We start from the raw sequence: 14388 nt of genomic DNA on the forward strand, positions 1-14388 counted from the left end.
TCACCCCGACCTGGCTGTGCACGAACAGCCCCTCCAAAGCCTGGCTGGTCCTTTCTCACCACTTGCTCCTACCTTGGCCAAAACACATCACTCATCTCTTTGTGTGCACGGGACACGGCCGGGCTGCCACATCCCCCATTCCTGTGCCTGCATCCTCAACATCTGCTCCAACGTCCAGAGCTCTCTGCTCCCAGGCTGCAGCCTGATCCAGCTCAGAATGCAGCCAGGACAGTCCTGGGCTCTCAGCCCCTCAGGACATGCCAAGGTGCCACCGTGAGCTCGGTGATCTCCATCTCTCATCTACCTGGAGCAGAGCTCTGCTCGATGGGGCAGTGCAGCTTTGGGCAGCAGGGAAACGAGAGCACAAAGGGTGCTGGGCACCTGGCTGGGCACAGCCCCTGCTCCTCACCCTGGCATGGGCACAGCCAAAGTGAGCCCAACAGGTCTGCCGAGAGGAGAGGAGAGGAGAGGAGAGGAGAGGAGAGGAGAGAGGAGAGGAGAGGAGAGGAGAGGAGAGGAGAGGAGAGGGCATTTCCCTGTCCATGATTTCCTGTTGCCACCCAGGTGAGGTCACCTCACCACACAGTCTTGTCATGAGCTGCTCCAGTTCTCACAAGAGTGACTGCTAAAACTGGGAGGGGGAAAGATTAAAGAAAGAAAATGGAAGTTCTTGTCAATCAAAGGAAGTGTTGTTTCAGGTACTGGTGTCCTCTGAGGGGTTGTGTCAAAGGAGGAAAACCAAAGTACCAGAGCTGTGCTGTCCATTTTCAGTGACTGGAAATCCAAACAAGTCCATATGCTGGGAAATGACTCCAGTTTGCCCTGGATGAGGCACACGTTAGGCCTGCACGTCCTGTGGCACGGCAGGAGCGCTGTGCTGCCTGCTGCAGGCCCACAGCCCCCTGCCCCAGCACGTGCCCTCACCACTGCTGCAGGTGCAGGTCCATGCTGGTGTTGAGGTTGAGGTCAGCCACGTCCAGGAAGTCGATGTTGAAGATGCTGGGCCCCGCGGGGGTGAGCGAGCTGAAGCCGCTGGCCGAGCTGGGGGGGGTCAGGTCCAGCCACTCCATCGTTTCCCACGGAGACTCAGTGAAACTCATTTGCAAGGCAGAGCCCTCGGCAGGGGAGGGGGACAGCTGGGTGTCCATGGGCGACAGGGGAGTCTGTAAAATCTCCTGGGAGTTGAGCAGTTCGTCGGCGGCCTTGCCAGAGAATCCCTCCATCATGCCCTCGAAGGGGGGCTCCTCTGCCCCCAGCTTCAGCAGGGCCATCTCGCTGACCCTGCCCAGGGGGCTGTTGAGCAGCACCTCCAGGTGGGCGTCGCTGCTGCCCGGGCAGTGCTCGAAGGGCAGCGGGGCCGGGTGCCCCGGCTCGAAAGGGGCAGAGCCCTTGGGGACAGGGCCAGCCGAGCTCCCCGCGGACACCATGATCTGAGGCACCTTCTGCAGGCAGGAACGATCCTCCTTGGCATTGGCTGGGATTTCTGTCAACAAAGGAGAGGGGTTTGAGGTGCCCTGGCAGTGCCCACCACCACAGCTGACCTCCTGGGCATCCCTTTGCAGGCCTGCTCAATCCCACTGGCACTGCTTGCCCACCCTCCCTCACACATTCCTGCTTTCTGACCTTACCCCCCGGGTTTGGACACAGTCCCGAGGGCACAGGCACTGGCAGCTGTCCCCAGGGGGCTGGGGAAGGGCACAGACAGCACTGCACAGGGGAGGGCAGCAGAAGTGTGGGAGTTGGCACTGGCAGCCCTGGGAATGGGGGGCCCTGGGGGCTCTGTGTGGGCAGGGGGCTGGCAGTGCTGAGCACAGGGCTCCTGTCCTGCTGTCCCCTCTCTCTGCACAGGTGACAGGCGAGCCCAGACCACCCCAAAGGGTTGGCACACACAGGAGCAGAGTCCAGGAAGGCCAATGGGATTTTGGGTTCAATCTCAGTGGGTGCTGGCACAGGGAGGGCAGGGGAAAGCTGTGCTCAACTCAGGCAGCTCTGCTGGGGTGCACTGAGCCCCACAGACTGATGCTGGCTGGAGGGGGAGCCCCAGGGGGGAAGAGGGAAGCAGAGCATACCTCCACTCTCAATCAGCACATCCAGGAGCTCATCCATCTGCTGACTTCGTGTCATCTGCTGCAGCAAACGACAAAGAGGAGAGGAGAGGCCATTAGGAGGACAGTCCCTCCAGCCACAAGGCAGGTAGATGCTCTAGACCCCAGAAAGGATGGCTCTAGACCTCACAAATGGCTTCCTCCCACTCAAAAGAGAGGCCACACCAACACGAGGCTGGCAGCAGCATTCAGGGCACCGCAGGGACGTGGCACAATGATCCAGGGAGCAAAGCACCTTCCCTGCTGCCAACCTCTGCCCTGTGGCCACCACAGCCTGCCCTGTCCCAGGGCCCTCAGGACACAGCATTTTGGCCCCAGCACCTCACACTGGCACATGCCTGTCTGCCCTCCCTGCACTGCCCAGTCTCCCTCCTCTCCCTGGCCAGAACCTGCAAATCTCCTGCACGCTGGCATAAACCCATTTTCACCCTGCCAACGGCATCACTCCACTTTCCCAAAGGCACCAGCAGTCCCAGCACTGAGGCTGCTCCCAGACTGATGGGAAGGAAGGTGTTCCTGGGGGTTCTGGGTGTTCCTGGGTGATGGCCAGTCCTCCCTGCGGGAACAGAGCTCCAGGGTATGGCTCAGGGGCAGATGGACGAGCAGGATGAGCTTTCCTGGTGACCTGGGAATGCTCAAGGGTCTGTCTCTGACACAGCACTGGGCACCCAAAGAGAACACACTGGCACCCAGGGGAGCTGGGGGGTGTCAGGACCCCTGGGTGCACAGGGGACACCATCCAGCCCAGCAGGGTGTCTTCGTTTGTGGCAGCTAGCCAGCACTAACCCTTCAGGGAAGCCCATTCCTCATGGAAACAGGTCTGTCCTGCCCAGAGACCAGAACAGGCTGGGACTCCTGCAGCTGAGTCCCACGGACTGCAAACAGCAGGGGCAGCCCTAGGCTGGAGAAAACAGAAACCATGCAGTTACCTGCTTCACTGCATCCTCATAGGGTGGAGGCTGCTTTACCTCTGACAGGGCTGGGCTTGACTTACAAAAACTTGGGGATGAAATAGAAAACTTTTGGCCTGACTGCGCAGCCATCTGCATGGGGAAATACAGGGAAATGGAGTCAGTGCAAGGCAGGAGCCCTGGCTCTCATCCTGCTGAGGCTGGTGAGGGAAAATGACAATTTAGTGGATCAAACCAACCCAAAATGCCTGGCTTTAAGCAGGATAAAGGCAGGTAAACCAGTTCCCTGAGCTAGCTCTGAGAGCCAGGGCCAGGCTGGCCCCTTGCCACTGCCAGACAGGTGGCACAGGGCAGCCTGGTGTCCTGGGGACATGCAGGACAAGGGGAGGGCAGAGATGCTGCTGCTGGTCAGCTGTGCTTGGCCAGTGATGAGGTGTGGGATTCACATTCTCCGAGCCTGAGGGAAGCAGTGAGAGAATCAGAGAACAGAATGATCAAAACACTCACACCAGAATCCAATTACCAATTCCCTCCAGGTGAACAATCTCCACAATGCATTTCACTTGTGAACAACACAGGTGCAGCCAATGAGATAAGAATTGTTTTGATCATTCTTTTCTCTGCTTCTCTCAGGTTCAGAGAGTGTGAACCCCATACGAGGCACCTCCCCAGCCACCCCAGCTCCTCCCCATCACCTCCTGAGGGGACATCTCACAGAGCTCAGGCCAGGGAAGGTCACTGAGAAGAGGGAAATCTCTGCCTGTACCAAACACCTGCATGTCTTTGCCAGCTTTTTGCCAGGCTCCCCTTCAGGATGGATGGCATTTGAAGCCCAGTGCCTGTCAGCTGCTGTCCCCATCACCTCCAGCCCTTGTGTGTCCTTCCCTGCTGCCTGGCTATGGCCTTGTCCCACAAAAACCAGCCCCAGGGGATTGTCCTTCCAGGTGGGTTGGATCCAGGGCAGCCGTAGGGCCACTCTGCCTGGCCATGCACATCCTGGCCACCTTTCTGTGGAGGGAGCCTGAAGGAACACTGCCCCTGGCTCATGAGAAACAGCACTGCAGTGCTGGGCACAAAGGAAGAGTTCTTGCTGAAGAAGGACCCTCACCCCCAGGAGCCCCTTGCAGGCAGCAGAGGGAGGTCCAGGATGGGTGATGGTGGAGTTGGGATGAGCTGCAGGACACAATGGGACCATCCCCCTGCCCTTGGGCAGTGAGGGAGCCGCTGGAGATGGCCCTGTGGTGTCACTGCTCCCTCCTGAGCCTCACTGACCACTGTCCATCTGTCCAGAGCAGCCCTGGTGCCTCTCTTGGGTATAAGCTCACAGCCCTGTGTCCCACTGCCCCCAGAGCTCTGCTGCAGTGCCCAGTGCCAGGGTCACCCCTGCATCCCCTGCTCTGCTCCCCAGCCACCCAAACCAGTGTTCCCATCACCTCCTCACCCCTGCACAGCCCCACTGCCCTCCCTGCCCATTCCACTGGCAGCTCTGCCTGTGCCCTCCTCACCATGAACTGCTGCCCTCTCCCACCTCCCTGGCTGTGCTGTTTGCCAGCTGCCCATGGCACCTACCTTGCCATGCTCCTGAGCCCCACTCTGTGCCACTGTGCAGGGCTGCACCCCAATGCCTGCTCGGGGCCACTGTGCAGGGCTGGGAGAGCCCTGCCCTGGGCTGGGCTGTCCCACACACCCAGCCTGCCCTGCCACACCCCTGTGAGCACACCTGGCACTGCATGGGCACCTGGGAGGGCACTGGGGTTGTGATCAGAGCCTTGTGCTGTTTTGTGCAGCATGTCCCCCTCCCCAAGTGTTTGTGCCTGTCCAGGGGGCTGAGTGAGCAGTGGTGGCTGCTGAGGACAGCTCTGTGCTGGCCTGATGGGGAGGCACAAGCTCTCTCTGATTGCAGAGCTCAACTGCCAGCCCTGCTCCAGCTCCCTGAGAAAAGGCTTCCCCAGGGGAACTGCTCTCCTCCAGCTCAGTGGTGAAAATCCCTCACACGCTGCTGGGAGCCACAATGGCTTGGCAAGCTCCTGGGAAGGCCTGCAGCCCTGCAGTGGGGTCTCCCAGGGGTGTAGGAACTGTGCCAGGGCTCTCCCAGGAGCTGAGGGATCCACGCTGGGGCATCCCTGCTGTGTACAGAGCTGTGCCAGGCCTCCATGGGGCACGGCTGTGCCAGGACTCCCCCAAGGGCAGAGCAAGCTGTGCCAGGACTCCCCCTGAGGGGAGAGGCAGCTGGGTTTGGGCTCTTTTCGGGTAGGAGAAGCTGTGCCAGTGCTCCCCCAGGGAAGTGGGAGCTTGCCAGGACTCCTCCAGAGGCAGAGAGAGCTGTGCCAGAGCTCCCCAGGGCAGAGGGAGCTGTACCAGGGCTCTACAGGGCAGAGGGAGCTGTGCCAGGGCTCCACAGGGCAGAGGATGCTCTGCCAGGATGCTCCCAGGACACAGGCAGCCTTGCCAGGGCTCACCTAGGGGCAGAGAGAGCAGTGCTGGGGAGGAGGGGAGCTGTGCCAGGGCTTCCCCAGGGCAGCAGGAGCTGTGCCAGGGCTCCATGGGGCACGAGAGCTGTGCTGTCACCCCTCCAGGACAACTGGCCGCGGTGGCAGGGCTCCCCAGAAGAAACCCGGCACTGGACCCTGCAGTGCTCTCAGCCTCCATCCCATTGCCCATCTGGGACACTTGCAGCAGGAATCTGCAGGGCCTCCCCCGCGTGGTGTGAGCGGAGGGCTGCGGGCTGGGCTGGCACTCACCGGGGCCGTGCGGAGGCAGCTGCTGCCCGGGGGGGACCCGCTGCGGCCCTCGGGGGACACGGGCAGCAGGTAGTGGCTGTTGGGGGACGGCGGCAGGCTGATGTGCTGGGGGCTCTTTGCAGCGCCCAGGGGAGAGTGCTGCGGGGAGCACTGCGGGCTCAGGAATGTCGAGGAGGTGATGGTGCTCTGCCCTGCGGGCTCCAAGCAGTGGCTGTTCACGATGTGGGGCACCTGCGGCACTCCACAGTTACTCAGCTTATCCGAGCTGCCCGCCTGGCCTTTCAGGGCCATTTGTTTGGATGCAAATGGACAGCTGGACACGGTGTTTTCCTGCTTGATGGGGACACCAAAGAAATGCTGAGCAGGCTGCTGCTTCTCCTCAAGGCCGTTGCTTCTCTTCCTCTTCTGGAGCTGCATCCTCAGCTCTTCCACCTGCCTCTGCTCCTGCTGCAGCTTCCATGTCAGTTCATTGATCACCTTCTGCTTCTCCACCAGCATCTTGTCCTTCTCCGTGTCTATCCCTTCCAGTTCCAGCTGGATGCTCCCTCCGTTCATGCTGCTCATGAGGCTTTCCTCAGCGCTGCCCTGCACTGGTGATGGCTGGAGGCCAAACTGTGGGGACGCCATGGGCCCATCGTTGAAGGTGTCGGGCAGGGAGCCGCTCACGGAGAGGTCGGAGGAGGCAGGAGAGATGGGCGGGGTGGAGCTGGTGCTGCCAAAGTGGTAGAAACCATTGGACAACATGCTGGTGGAGGACTGGGACTGGTAGCTGGACAGGGTGTTGGTTGGGGTGACGGGGAAGGTGACGGTGGTGATCTCACTGAAGCTGGGCACCGTGCTGCTGCTGCACTCCTGGAAGGGCCGCAGCCGCTCCATCAGCGCCGTCTTGGTGCCCGACACGGGCAGGCCCCGGATCCGGAGCTGCTGTCTCAGCTCCGACACCTGCAAGGGAAATCACTCCTGGTCAGACTGTAGGGATGTGCCCCCTTGTTGACAGAGTGACCAAATTATCCTTTGGCTCCTTAAAAAGGATAAAAAAGCCCAGAAGTTTCTCTCCTCATTTTGGTAAAAAGACACCTCATAGGAGCTTTGGGACTTCACCTCAAACCTTGAGCTACCCAATTGGACAGAGGCCAAAAGGTCTGACCTAAGCAATTCACTAGAAAAAGAAGAGAACAAAGGAAATAATTGCTTTTCTGGAGTGTTTTAGAACCTCTTACCCCTGGCTTGGTTTTTCTCTGTAAGAACTTTGTTATTTTGCCTTTTATTAAAACTTTTTCTGTTTCCAACACTACCTCAGAAGCCATCCTGCTAATTTTATGCCATTTGGGGTAGCTGAGCTATCTCAGGTGTGATGAGTTCCTCTGAGAGCTCATAAGACTTGGTTCAAAGAGAAAAACCATCAAGTCTCTGCCATCAGTGGCAGATCAGCCCTTTAGAAACCCAGTGCTTCTAACAAGGAGTCTCAGATCACAGCTTCCAGCTTTAACCTCTGACCTCCCAGGTGCTCCCTGTCTCACCTGCAGTCACCAGAGTCATCATGCACAGGCCTGACCACTGCCCATCCTGCAGAATCTCAACCTTTCCCAACAGGAAATCTTTCCTCTGAGAACTGTGACTCCTCCATGAACCAGCACTGGTCTTGGGTAAGGGAAGCAACTCAGGATTCCCTTCCTAGCAGTGGATTTCTCCATGAGCAGAGGGTTCTAGCCCAGACCAGGAGCCAGCTGATGGCTCACAGACTGTGACACCTTGGAGCCACAAGCTCTGTGCTCACACATGATTCAGTCACCTGAGCTAGGGCAAACTCATCTGTTTGTACCTCAGGGCTGCCCCCAGGTCTCTGCTCCTAGAAGGATTTGGCCTTTCCCATGACTGAGGGTCCATTAGCAAAGAATACAAGAACAGCTGATATGAGGGATTCCCCCCATGCCCTTTCTTGCCTACATGAGAGGGGCTCAAAACAGTGCATGGAGCAGGAGGTAGCTGCTCATGCAGAGAGCAGAGCTGGCCTGGCTGAGGAGCTGAGCCACCGAGTGGGGAATGCTGCTCTACTGGCCCCTGGCTGGTCTGTCAGAGCATCCACAATGCCAAAACCACACAGGGATGGAGGCAGGAGCTGCAGGAGCAGCAGCTCAGATCATCCTTCAGCCTGACCAGCAGCCTCCCCAGGCTGCACCTTTGGTTTGCTGCTGCACAGGCTGGAGCAGCGCACCCCTCAGCACCTGCAGAGCAACCAGCCCTCGTGTTCAGAGCCTCCCCAGTGACCAAGCCCTGCCCAGGGTGCTGTGCTGCTCTCCTGAGTGGCTCAGAGCAGGGGGTTCAGGTTGTCTCATCTCTAACACAGCCCCTCCCAGCCTCTGGCACTCCCTGGCACACTCAGAGGCAGCACAGCACACTCAGGCTGTGACATTCTGCTCCTGCAGTAACAAAGTTGGCACTCACTTTGAGATCATCCAGGTTGGAGGGCAGAGGGCCTGGCTTGATAGATGAGACACAAGTCTGGCCTGAAAAGGTGGTTTTCACTGGAGAAAGAGGGGTGTTGTTGCCAGAAGTTGATGAAGGATTTGAGCTTTTGACCATTTGCTCATTTGATTGCCTGAAATAACAAAGGAGATTTGGGGTAACTTGTATGTTCCCCCAAGGTCTTTGTGCCCAGCATCCCATCCCTCTGCTCCCCTGGGTCTCCTGTCCCCTATGTGAGACTTCAGGATGGCCAAGGAAAACCAGGCTGGGCTGCAGGGGATGGCTGGTGTCCCACCACAGGTGCCTCAACCAGAATGCAAAGCCAGAGTGGTTTGGAAGGAGTCTGTGCTGTTTCCAAGCTTTTCTGTTTTGGTGTTGTGCCTCTATCCCCTTACTCTGGCACAAATGGATACAGATGGGAAAGCCTGGAGAGAAACAGGACCAAGTCCTGCTGCTGGCACAGTGCCACTCACTTTAGCTGTCCTTGGTGCATCCCAGGATAGCTGAAGTGCTGCTGCTGCTGCTGCTGCTGCTGCTGGCTGAGGATCTGGAGCTGCAGGAAGAGCTGCTGCTGCTGGAGCAGTCTGGCATATGCAGAATCCATGGGTGGAGGGGACTTCTCTGCTTTCTGGTCTGGAGGGATGTACTGGTGGTACTTGAGCTTCTTCACTTTGGGCTTGGTGTCCTTGGGCTTTTTGTGACGGTTCTTGCTGTCACTGGATGATTTGGACTGTTGGAAAGAAGGAAAGGAATTAGGAGTGAGAAGAGCTCCTGCCATCCCCATGGGACCTCAGAGGCCTGGGACAGAACAAAGGCAGCTCCTGCTGGCACTGTGACACTCCAGCTCTGAGCTGCTGAGCCTGGCTGTGGGGCACTCCCTTGGCACTGTGTCCCATCTCAGCTGGGCTGGAGGTAGCACATGAGATGGGAGAATGACCCTCCCTGCTGGAAGGTGCTCCAGTGTGGCCTGGTATCTCCTCCTGCTCCAGCCCCAGGGGATGTTTTCAGTGCAGGACTCAAGCAGCTGCCTCTAGCAAGGTGTAATGTTGTATCTTGTACCATTACATAAATCAGTAAATTAGTTTTTGACACAAGGTTGTCTGCCTGAATTATCCAAAGCCTTTAAGGCCAGAGCTCCCACACATTTGGGGCACAGCACACGGGCACTACAGGCTTGCTTGCCCCGGGCTGGTTCCCCTCCTGGGCAGCTTCACGGCATTACCTTCACGGCAGAGGGCAGCGGCAGCGTCGGGCTCTCCTGCCCCGCAGGCTGCTTGGGGCTGTCGCACTGGCTGCCCTGCCCCGGGGCAGCGTCCGCAGCGTGCCCATCGGCACTGGGGGGACGATCCTGCAAGGGAGAGGGGACAGGGGCTGTGGGGCCGGACCCAGGGCTGTCCAGCCTGGACTGGGGCTCCTGGCGCCCCGTTTCCTCACCCCATGCTGTTCCCAATCCGCACAGATGCCTATCCTAGTCCCATCATGTCTAACTCAGTCCTTTCCCAGTCCTTTGCCTCCACATTCCCCCAGTTTTCCCCAGTCCCGCTGTTCCCCCAGCCTCCACATTCTCCCAATTTCCCCCAAATTTCCCCTCAGTCCCCCTCTCCACCCCGGCCCGGCGCTCCCCGAGGCTGCAGTTCCCACGCCGGCCGGCAGTGGGCGCGCCGGCCCCGCGCAGCGCGGTCCCCCCGCGGTCCCAGAATGACAGAACGACACAGAATGACAGAATGACACAGAATGTCCCAGAATCACACAATTAACACAGCTGGAAAAGACCTTTGACATAATCGAGTCCAATCTGTGACCTAACATCACCTTATCAACCAAATCATGGCACTGAGTGCCACATCCAGGCTTTTCTTAAACGCCTCCAGAGATGGTGACTTCAACGCTTCCCTGAGCAACACATTCCAATGCCCTACCAGTCTTTCAGTGAAGAATTTCTTCCTAATGTCCAATCTGAACCTCCCCTGGTGCAGCTTAAGGCTGTGTCTTCTTGTCCTGTCGCTGTTCCCCAGGAGAAGAGCCCGACCCCACCTGGGTGCACCCTCCTGTCAGGGAGCTGTAGGGAGTGATGTGTCTCCCCTGAACCTCCTCTTCTCCAGGATAAACAATCACAGCTCCCTCAGCCGCTCCCACAGAACTTGTGTTCCAGACCCCTCACCAGCCTGTGGGGATGCTGGAGCGTGCCTCCTCTAGACACGTTCCAGCATCCCCACATCCTTCCTAAATTAGGGGATCCCAGGACTGGGCACAGCACGGAAGGTGCAGCCCCAGCAGTGCCGAGCACAGGGCAGGAATCACGTCCTGGCCCGGGACCCCGCGTGTCGCTCCCCTGTGCCATCCCCCGTGCCATCCCCCGTGCCATCCCCTGTGCCGCACGGGTCACTCCTGTCGCCCCGCATGTCCCCCGGGCCCAGGAGGCCTCTCCGTACCTGAGGAGCCCCGGCAGGGCCGGCGGGGGGCGGCTCCGGGGCCTTGGAGGCGGGGGGCGGCTCGGCGGGGCCCGGGGAGCCGCGGCTGCGGGGCCGCTCCGGGGACAGCCCGTCGTTGCTGCTGTCCTCCTCGAAGGCGAAGGCGTCGCTCTGCCGGGGAAAGGCGCCCTGGGAGCCTGCGGGGTGGGACCGGGCGCGGGGTGAGCCGTGGGGAGCCGGGCCGGGCCCGCCGCCCCCTCCCCGGCCCTGGTGAGGGCACACGGGGGGCTCGGGCACCTCCGGGGGTGCCCCGCGGCTGGGGGAGAGCAGGGGGACCCGAGCCATGGATAGGGCACTCCTCTCACAGGGAGAGAGGAGGGGATGGAGGAGCTGGGATCATGGCCCTTGTTCCTTGGGACTGGGAGAGAGTAGGGGATGGAGGAGCTGGGATCATGGCCCTTGTTACTTGGGAGAGGGAGAGAAGAGGGGATGGAGGAGCTGAGATCATGGCCCTTGTTCCTTGGGACAGGAGAGAGGAGGGGATGGAGGAGCTGGGAACATGGACTGCATCCCGTGGGAGAGAGGAGAGGATGGAGGAGCCAGGATCATGGCCCTTGTTCTTTGGGAGAGAGGAGGGGATGGAGGAGCTGGGATCATGGCCCTTGTTCCTTGGCACAGGGAGAGAGGAGGGGATGGAGGAGCCCATTCCACCAGCACAGCAGGGCTGGTGCAGACAGTGGGGCTGGGGCAGGAGGGGCTCTGCCATCCTGCCCCTCCACTGGGCTGGGATGGGAGAGGGGCACAAATCGCCCTCCCTGAGCTGAGCACCCCAGCTGAACACCCACACCACACATGGACTCTGTCCTGAGCAGAAGGAGTGAGGTTGAAATCAGCTTGGAATGTGATCCATCTGCTCACAGCACAAGAGCCAACAAGGGTGGATGTGGCTGCAGGTGCACAGAGGCTCCCACATCCTGTCTCTGTGCACAGGTTTCACCCACAGGACATGGTTCCAACCACTTCTGCTGCCTGCCTGGCAGCCCCAGGCTGCCCTCCCTGCACAGCTCCTGCACTGTTATCTGCTAGTCAGATGGGCAAGGGCTCTTGACCCCGAGGTTTGATGATAAATAAAGTGCTGAGAAAAAAAGGTCTCATGTGAGCCTCAGGAGAGCTGCAGGTGGGGGTAGAGGAAGGAGCAGCGTGGCCGCACTCGTAATCTCCTCGTGCTCATGTCTGGCATTTGTCAGGCAGCTTGGCACGCTGATAGTGAGGTGACAAATGGGGAAATAGGAAGGGCCTGGGGACAAGCTTCCACCTGTCCCTGCTGCTGTAGCAATGTGCACCTTCTCAATGACACGCACCTCCTGCTCTGACCCCTGCCCCTATCTGAGAGATAAGGGTTATCTCCACTCCCTGTGGCTGCTGGTGCCAGGGTGGGCGAGGACAGAGCCCTGGCTCCCTGCCTGGGCTGCTGCCCAGACATGGGCTGGGGAAATGAGAGCAGCTGTGTTCAAATTGCTGTCCCTGGAAAGAGGGTCTGTGTCTTCTCCATCAGAGGCAGCACCCAAACAGGTCCCTGAGTAGCTGCAGCATTGCATGGGCCACCTGGGCTGCATGGGAGCTGCAGGCCAGCATGGACATCCCCTCTTGGGACAAATTACTCCAAGCAATGGGGACTTGTGGATCTGCAGGGGAGTGTGCGTTGGGAAGTGATGTCAAAGCTGGGAGCACAAGGGACCTTCAGGACACAGCGACAGCCCAGAGCACGACAGGAATGTGCTGCATCCTGCTGCTTGATACCACAGGGCTGTGCCAATGGGGAATGCTTCCCTTATCTGCCCTGCTCTCACCCAGCCCAGCCTGAGCGTATTGTTTCTGGGTCCCGTGTCCCTGCTGTAATCTCAGGCAGGATGGTGTTTGCTCCAGGCTGTTTCTAATGCACTGGGTATTGTCCTCTGGAGCGCATTGGACAAAGTGATGACAAGGACCTGGTAAAAAAAGTTCCTTGTATCACTGCTCAGCTATGCAGGGCACTGGCGGCCTCTGTCACTGGGACGTTGGGGCTTTCGGTTGGGGTCTGGCACTTTGTGCTCGCCCTGCCGGAGGTGATTAGAGGAACATGTCAGCTGAACTTTCCACTGTATAAACAGTTGAGATTCCAAGGTTAAAGTAAAATGATTTTAAACCCTGTCATCTTTCTGGTATTGCAAAAACAAAAGGCTTAACGTTCAGAAGTGCCGGTACTCATCTCCGCTATGTGTTCAGCCCTTTGCCCCAAATCGTGAGCACCACAAGGTGCCTCTGACTCCAAAAATGAGCTTGAGGATCCTTTAACTTCTGCAGAAACCTGAGGGATGGTTTCTGCATCATCTTCTTCTCATGGCACCCTATGGTACCAAGCAACTTCATGCTGGACCCTAATGAGCTGCATGTTTGACCCTAAATGGGATGGAACTGGCTTACAAGGACATGTTTTTCCCCAGCAATGTGATAGAACAGCATTGTGAAAGGGAGAAATTTAAAACTGAACAAATCATTTTTAAGCCAGACTTTTTAACAGTTTGGTCCTGTAAATCTCTGTTTACCACCAGCTCCTGACAAGGCAGCTGGAGAGATGCTCTGTTCAAGACTTAAGCTCATTTCTCCAGTCTCCAAACCTCAGCTCCAGGGGATAAAGTCATGCTCACACTGCCTCAAATGTTTATAAAGGGGGGGGGGGGGTTTAACCTTTTTTTTTGCCACTGTACTCTCCTTTAGTAAGTGGCTGGGGAGATTTTACTTGAACTCTCCTGAAAAATTCCTCTTCAGGCAGAGTCCTGGAACATTTCACCTTCAAAGAGGAGAGCTGCAACATGCTGGGAATGGAGCAGCTCCAGGGCCAGGCTGGAGAAGCTGCTGTACATACACAGCCTGCCTTTCACAGCCCCAAACCAAGAGCAGGAATAGTTGTGGGGCAGGACAGAGCAATATCTGAGCCTGGAGTATTTAATGCCATTTAATATGGTTTCTGAGATGAAATAAAAGTCAAAGTGATTCCTGTTTCAACTCTCATTTTTGGCATCTCTCCTGTCACTCCAAGACCCTTTCTTCCCCAAAACCTTGCCATTGTCCCCTGCCTGCTCTGAGCTCCAGAACAGACCTTTTAAATGGGATTATGGAAATGGAAATGATCCCATTAATTGAGGAACTGTGAGCAACAGAACAGAGCAGCTCTCAGTGCCTCAGTGGAGACCTGAGTGTCAGTTTGGACATGAGGACACAGCCCCAGACTTTAAAAATAAGAGTTGCTGCCATGTCACTGCAGGACCCTGCTGGCTTTCCTGCTCCTTTCTCTGCTTTTGGATCTCCCTGTCCTGGCACTGAGCCCTGGTGAAATTTGAGTCACCTTTCTGCTCTGTGTTGGCTCCCACAGCAGCGTGGGGGAAGTAATTGTGGATGATTCTTCCTCCCTCCCCTGGTGGGAGGAGGTGATGGAGGAAAACCAAGCTTAGGAATAAGAAGTGCTGGCTCTGGCTGGTAGGAGTGTGCCCTGTTTATATTCTCCAGCAATTTAGCACCCCAAGGGTGCTCCACACCCCAGGGATGCAGCATCCTGCTCTGCTGGGTCCTGGATACCACCAGAGGTAAAAAATAAAAGAGAACCCTCAGCCTTCCTGAACTGGGGCCAGTCCACCCCCATTTACTGGTATGTGAGAGCTTGGCAGGGCATGAGTGGGAGAATCTGGGCTGGTCTCACCACCAAACCCTGTTTGGT

The 14388-nt window shown here is 58.0% G+C and overlaps 1 protein-coding gene across 1 annotated transcript in view; it reads right to left on the minus strand.

Moving 5' to 3' along the window:
- Nucleotides 1-920: 920 nt before the first annotated feature.
- MYOCD (myocardin) overlaps nucleotides 921-14388 on the minus strand; it is a 96097-nt gene continuing 82629 nt past the window's right edge. Inside the window, exons 6-13 of the mRNA XM_054278795.1 lie at nucleotides 10656-10831; nucleotides 9446-9571; nucleotides 8697-8953; nucleotides 8203-8356; nucleotides 5758-6699; nucleotides 3035-3148; nucleotides 2070-2127; nucleotides 921-1483 (exon numbers count right to left, since the gene is read on the minus strand). Of these exons, the coding sequence (XP_054134770.1) occupies nucleotides 921-1483; nucleotides 2070-2127; nucleotides 3035-3148; nucleotides 5758-6699; nucleotides 8203-8356; nucleotides 8697-8953; nucleotides 9446-9571; nucleotides 10656-10831 (2390 nt within the window). The remainder of the gene's footprint in view (nucleotides 1484-2069; nucleotides 2128-3034; nucleotides 3149-5757; nucleotides 6700-8202; nucleotides 8357-8696; nucleotides 8954-9445; nucleotides 9572-10655; nucleotides 10832-14388) is intronic.

Source organism: Melozone crissalis, unplaced genomic scaffold (genome assembly GCF_028551555.1).
Source record: "Melozone crissalis strain CALT ecotype California unplaced genomic scaffold, PUWL_Pcris_2 ptg000026l_1, whole genome shotgun sequence".
Taxonomy (NCBI): Eukaryota; Metazoa; Chordata; class Aves; order Passeriformes; family Passerellidae; genus Melozone; species Melozone crissalis.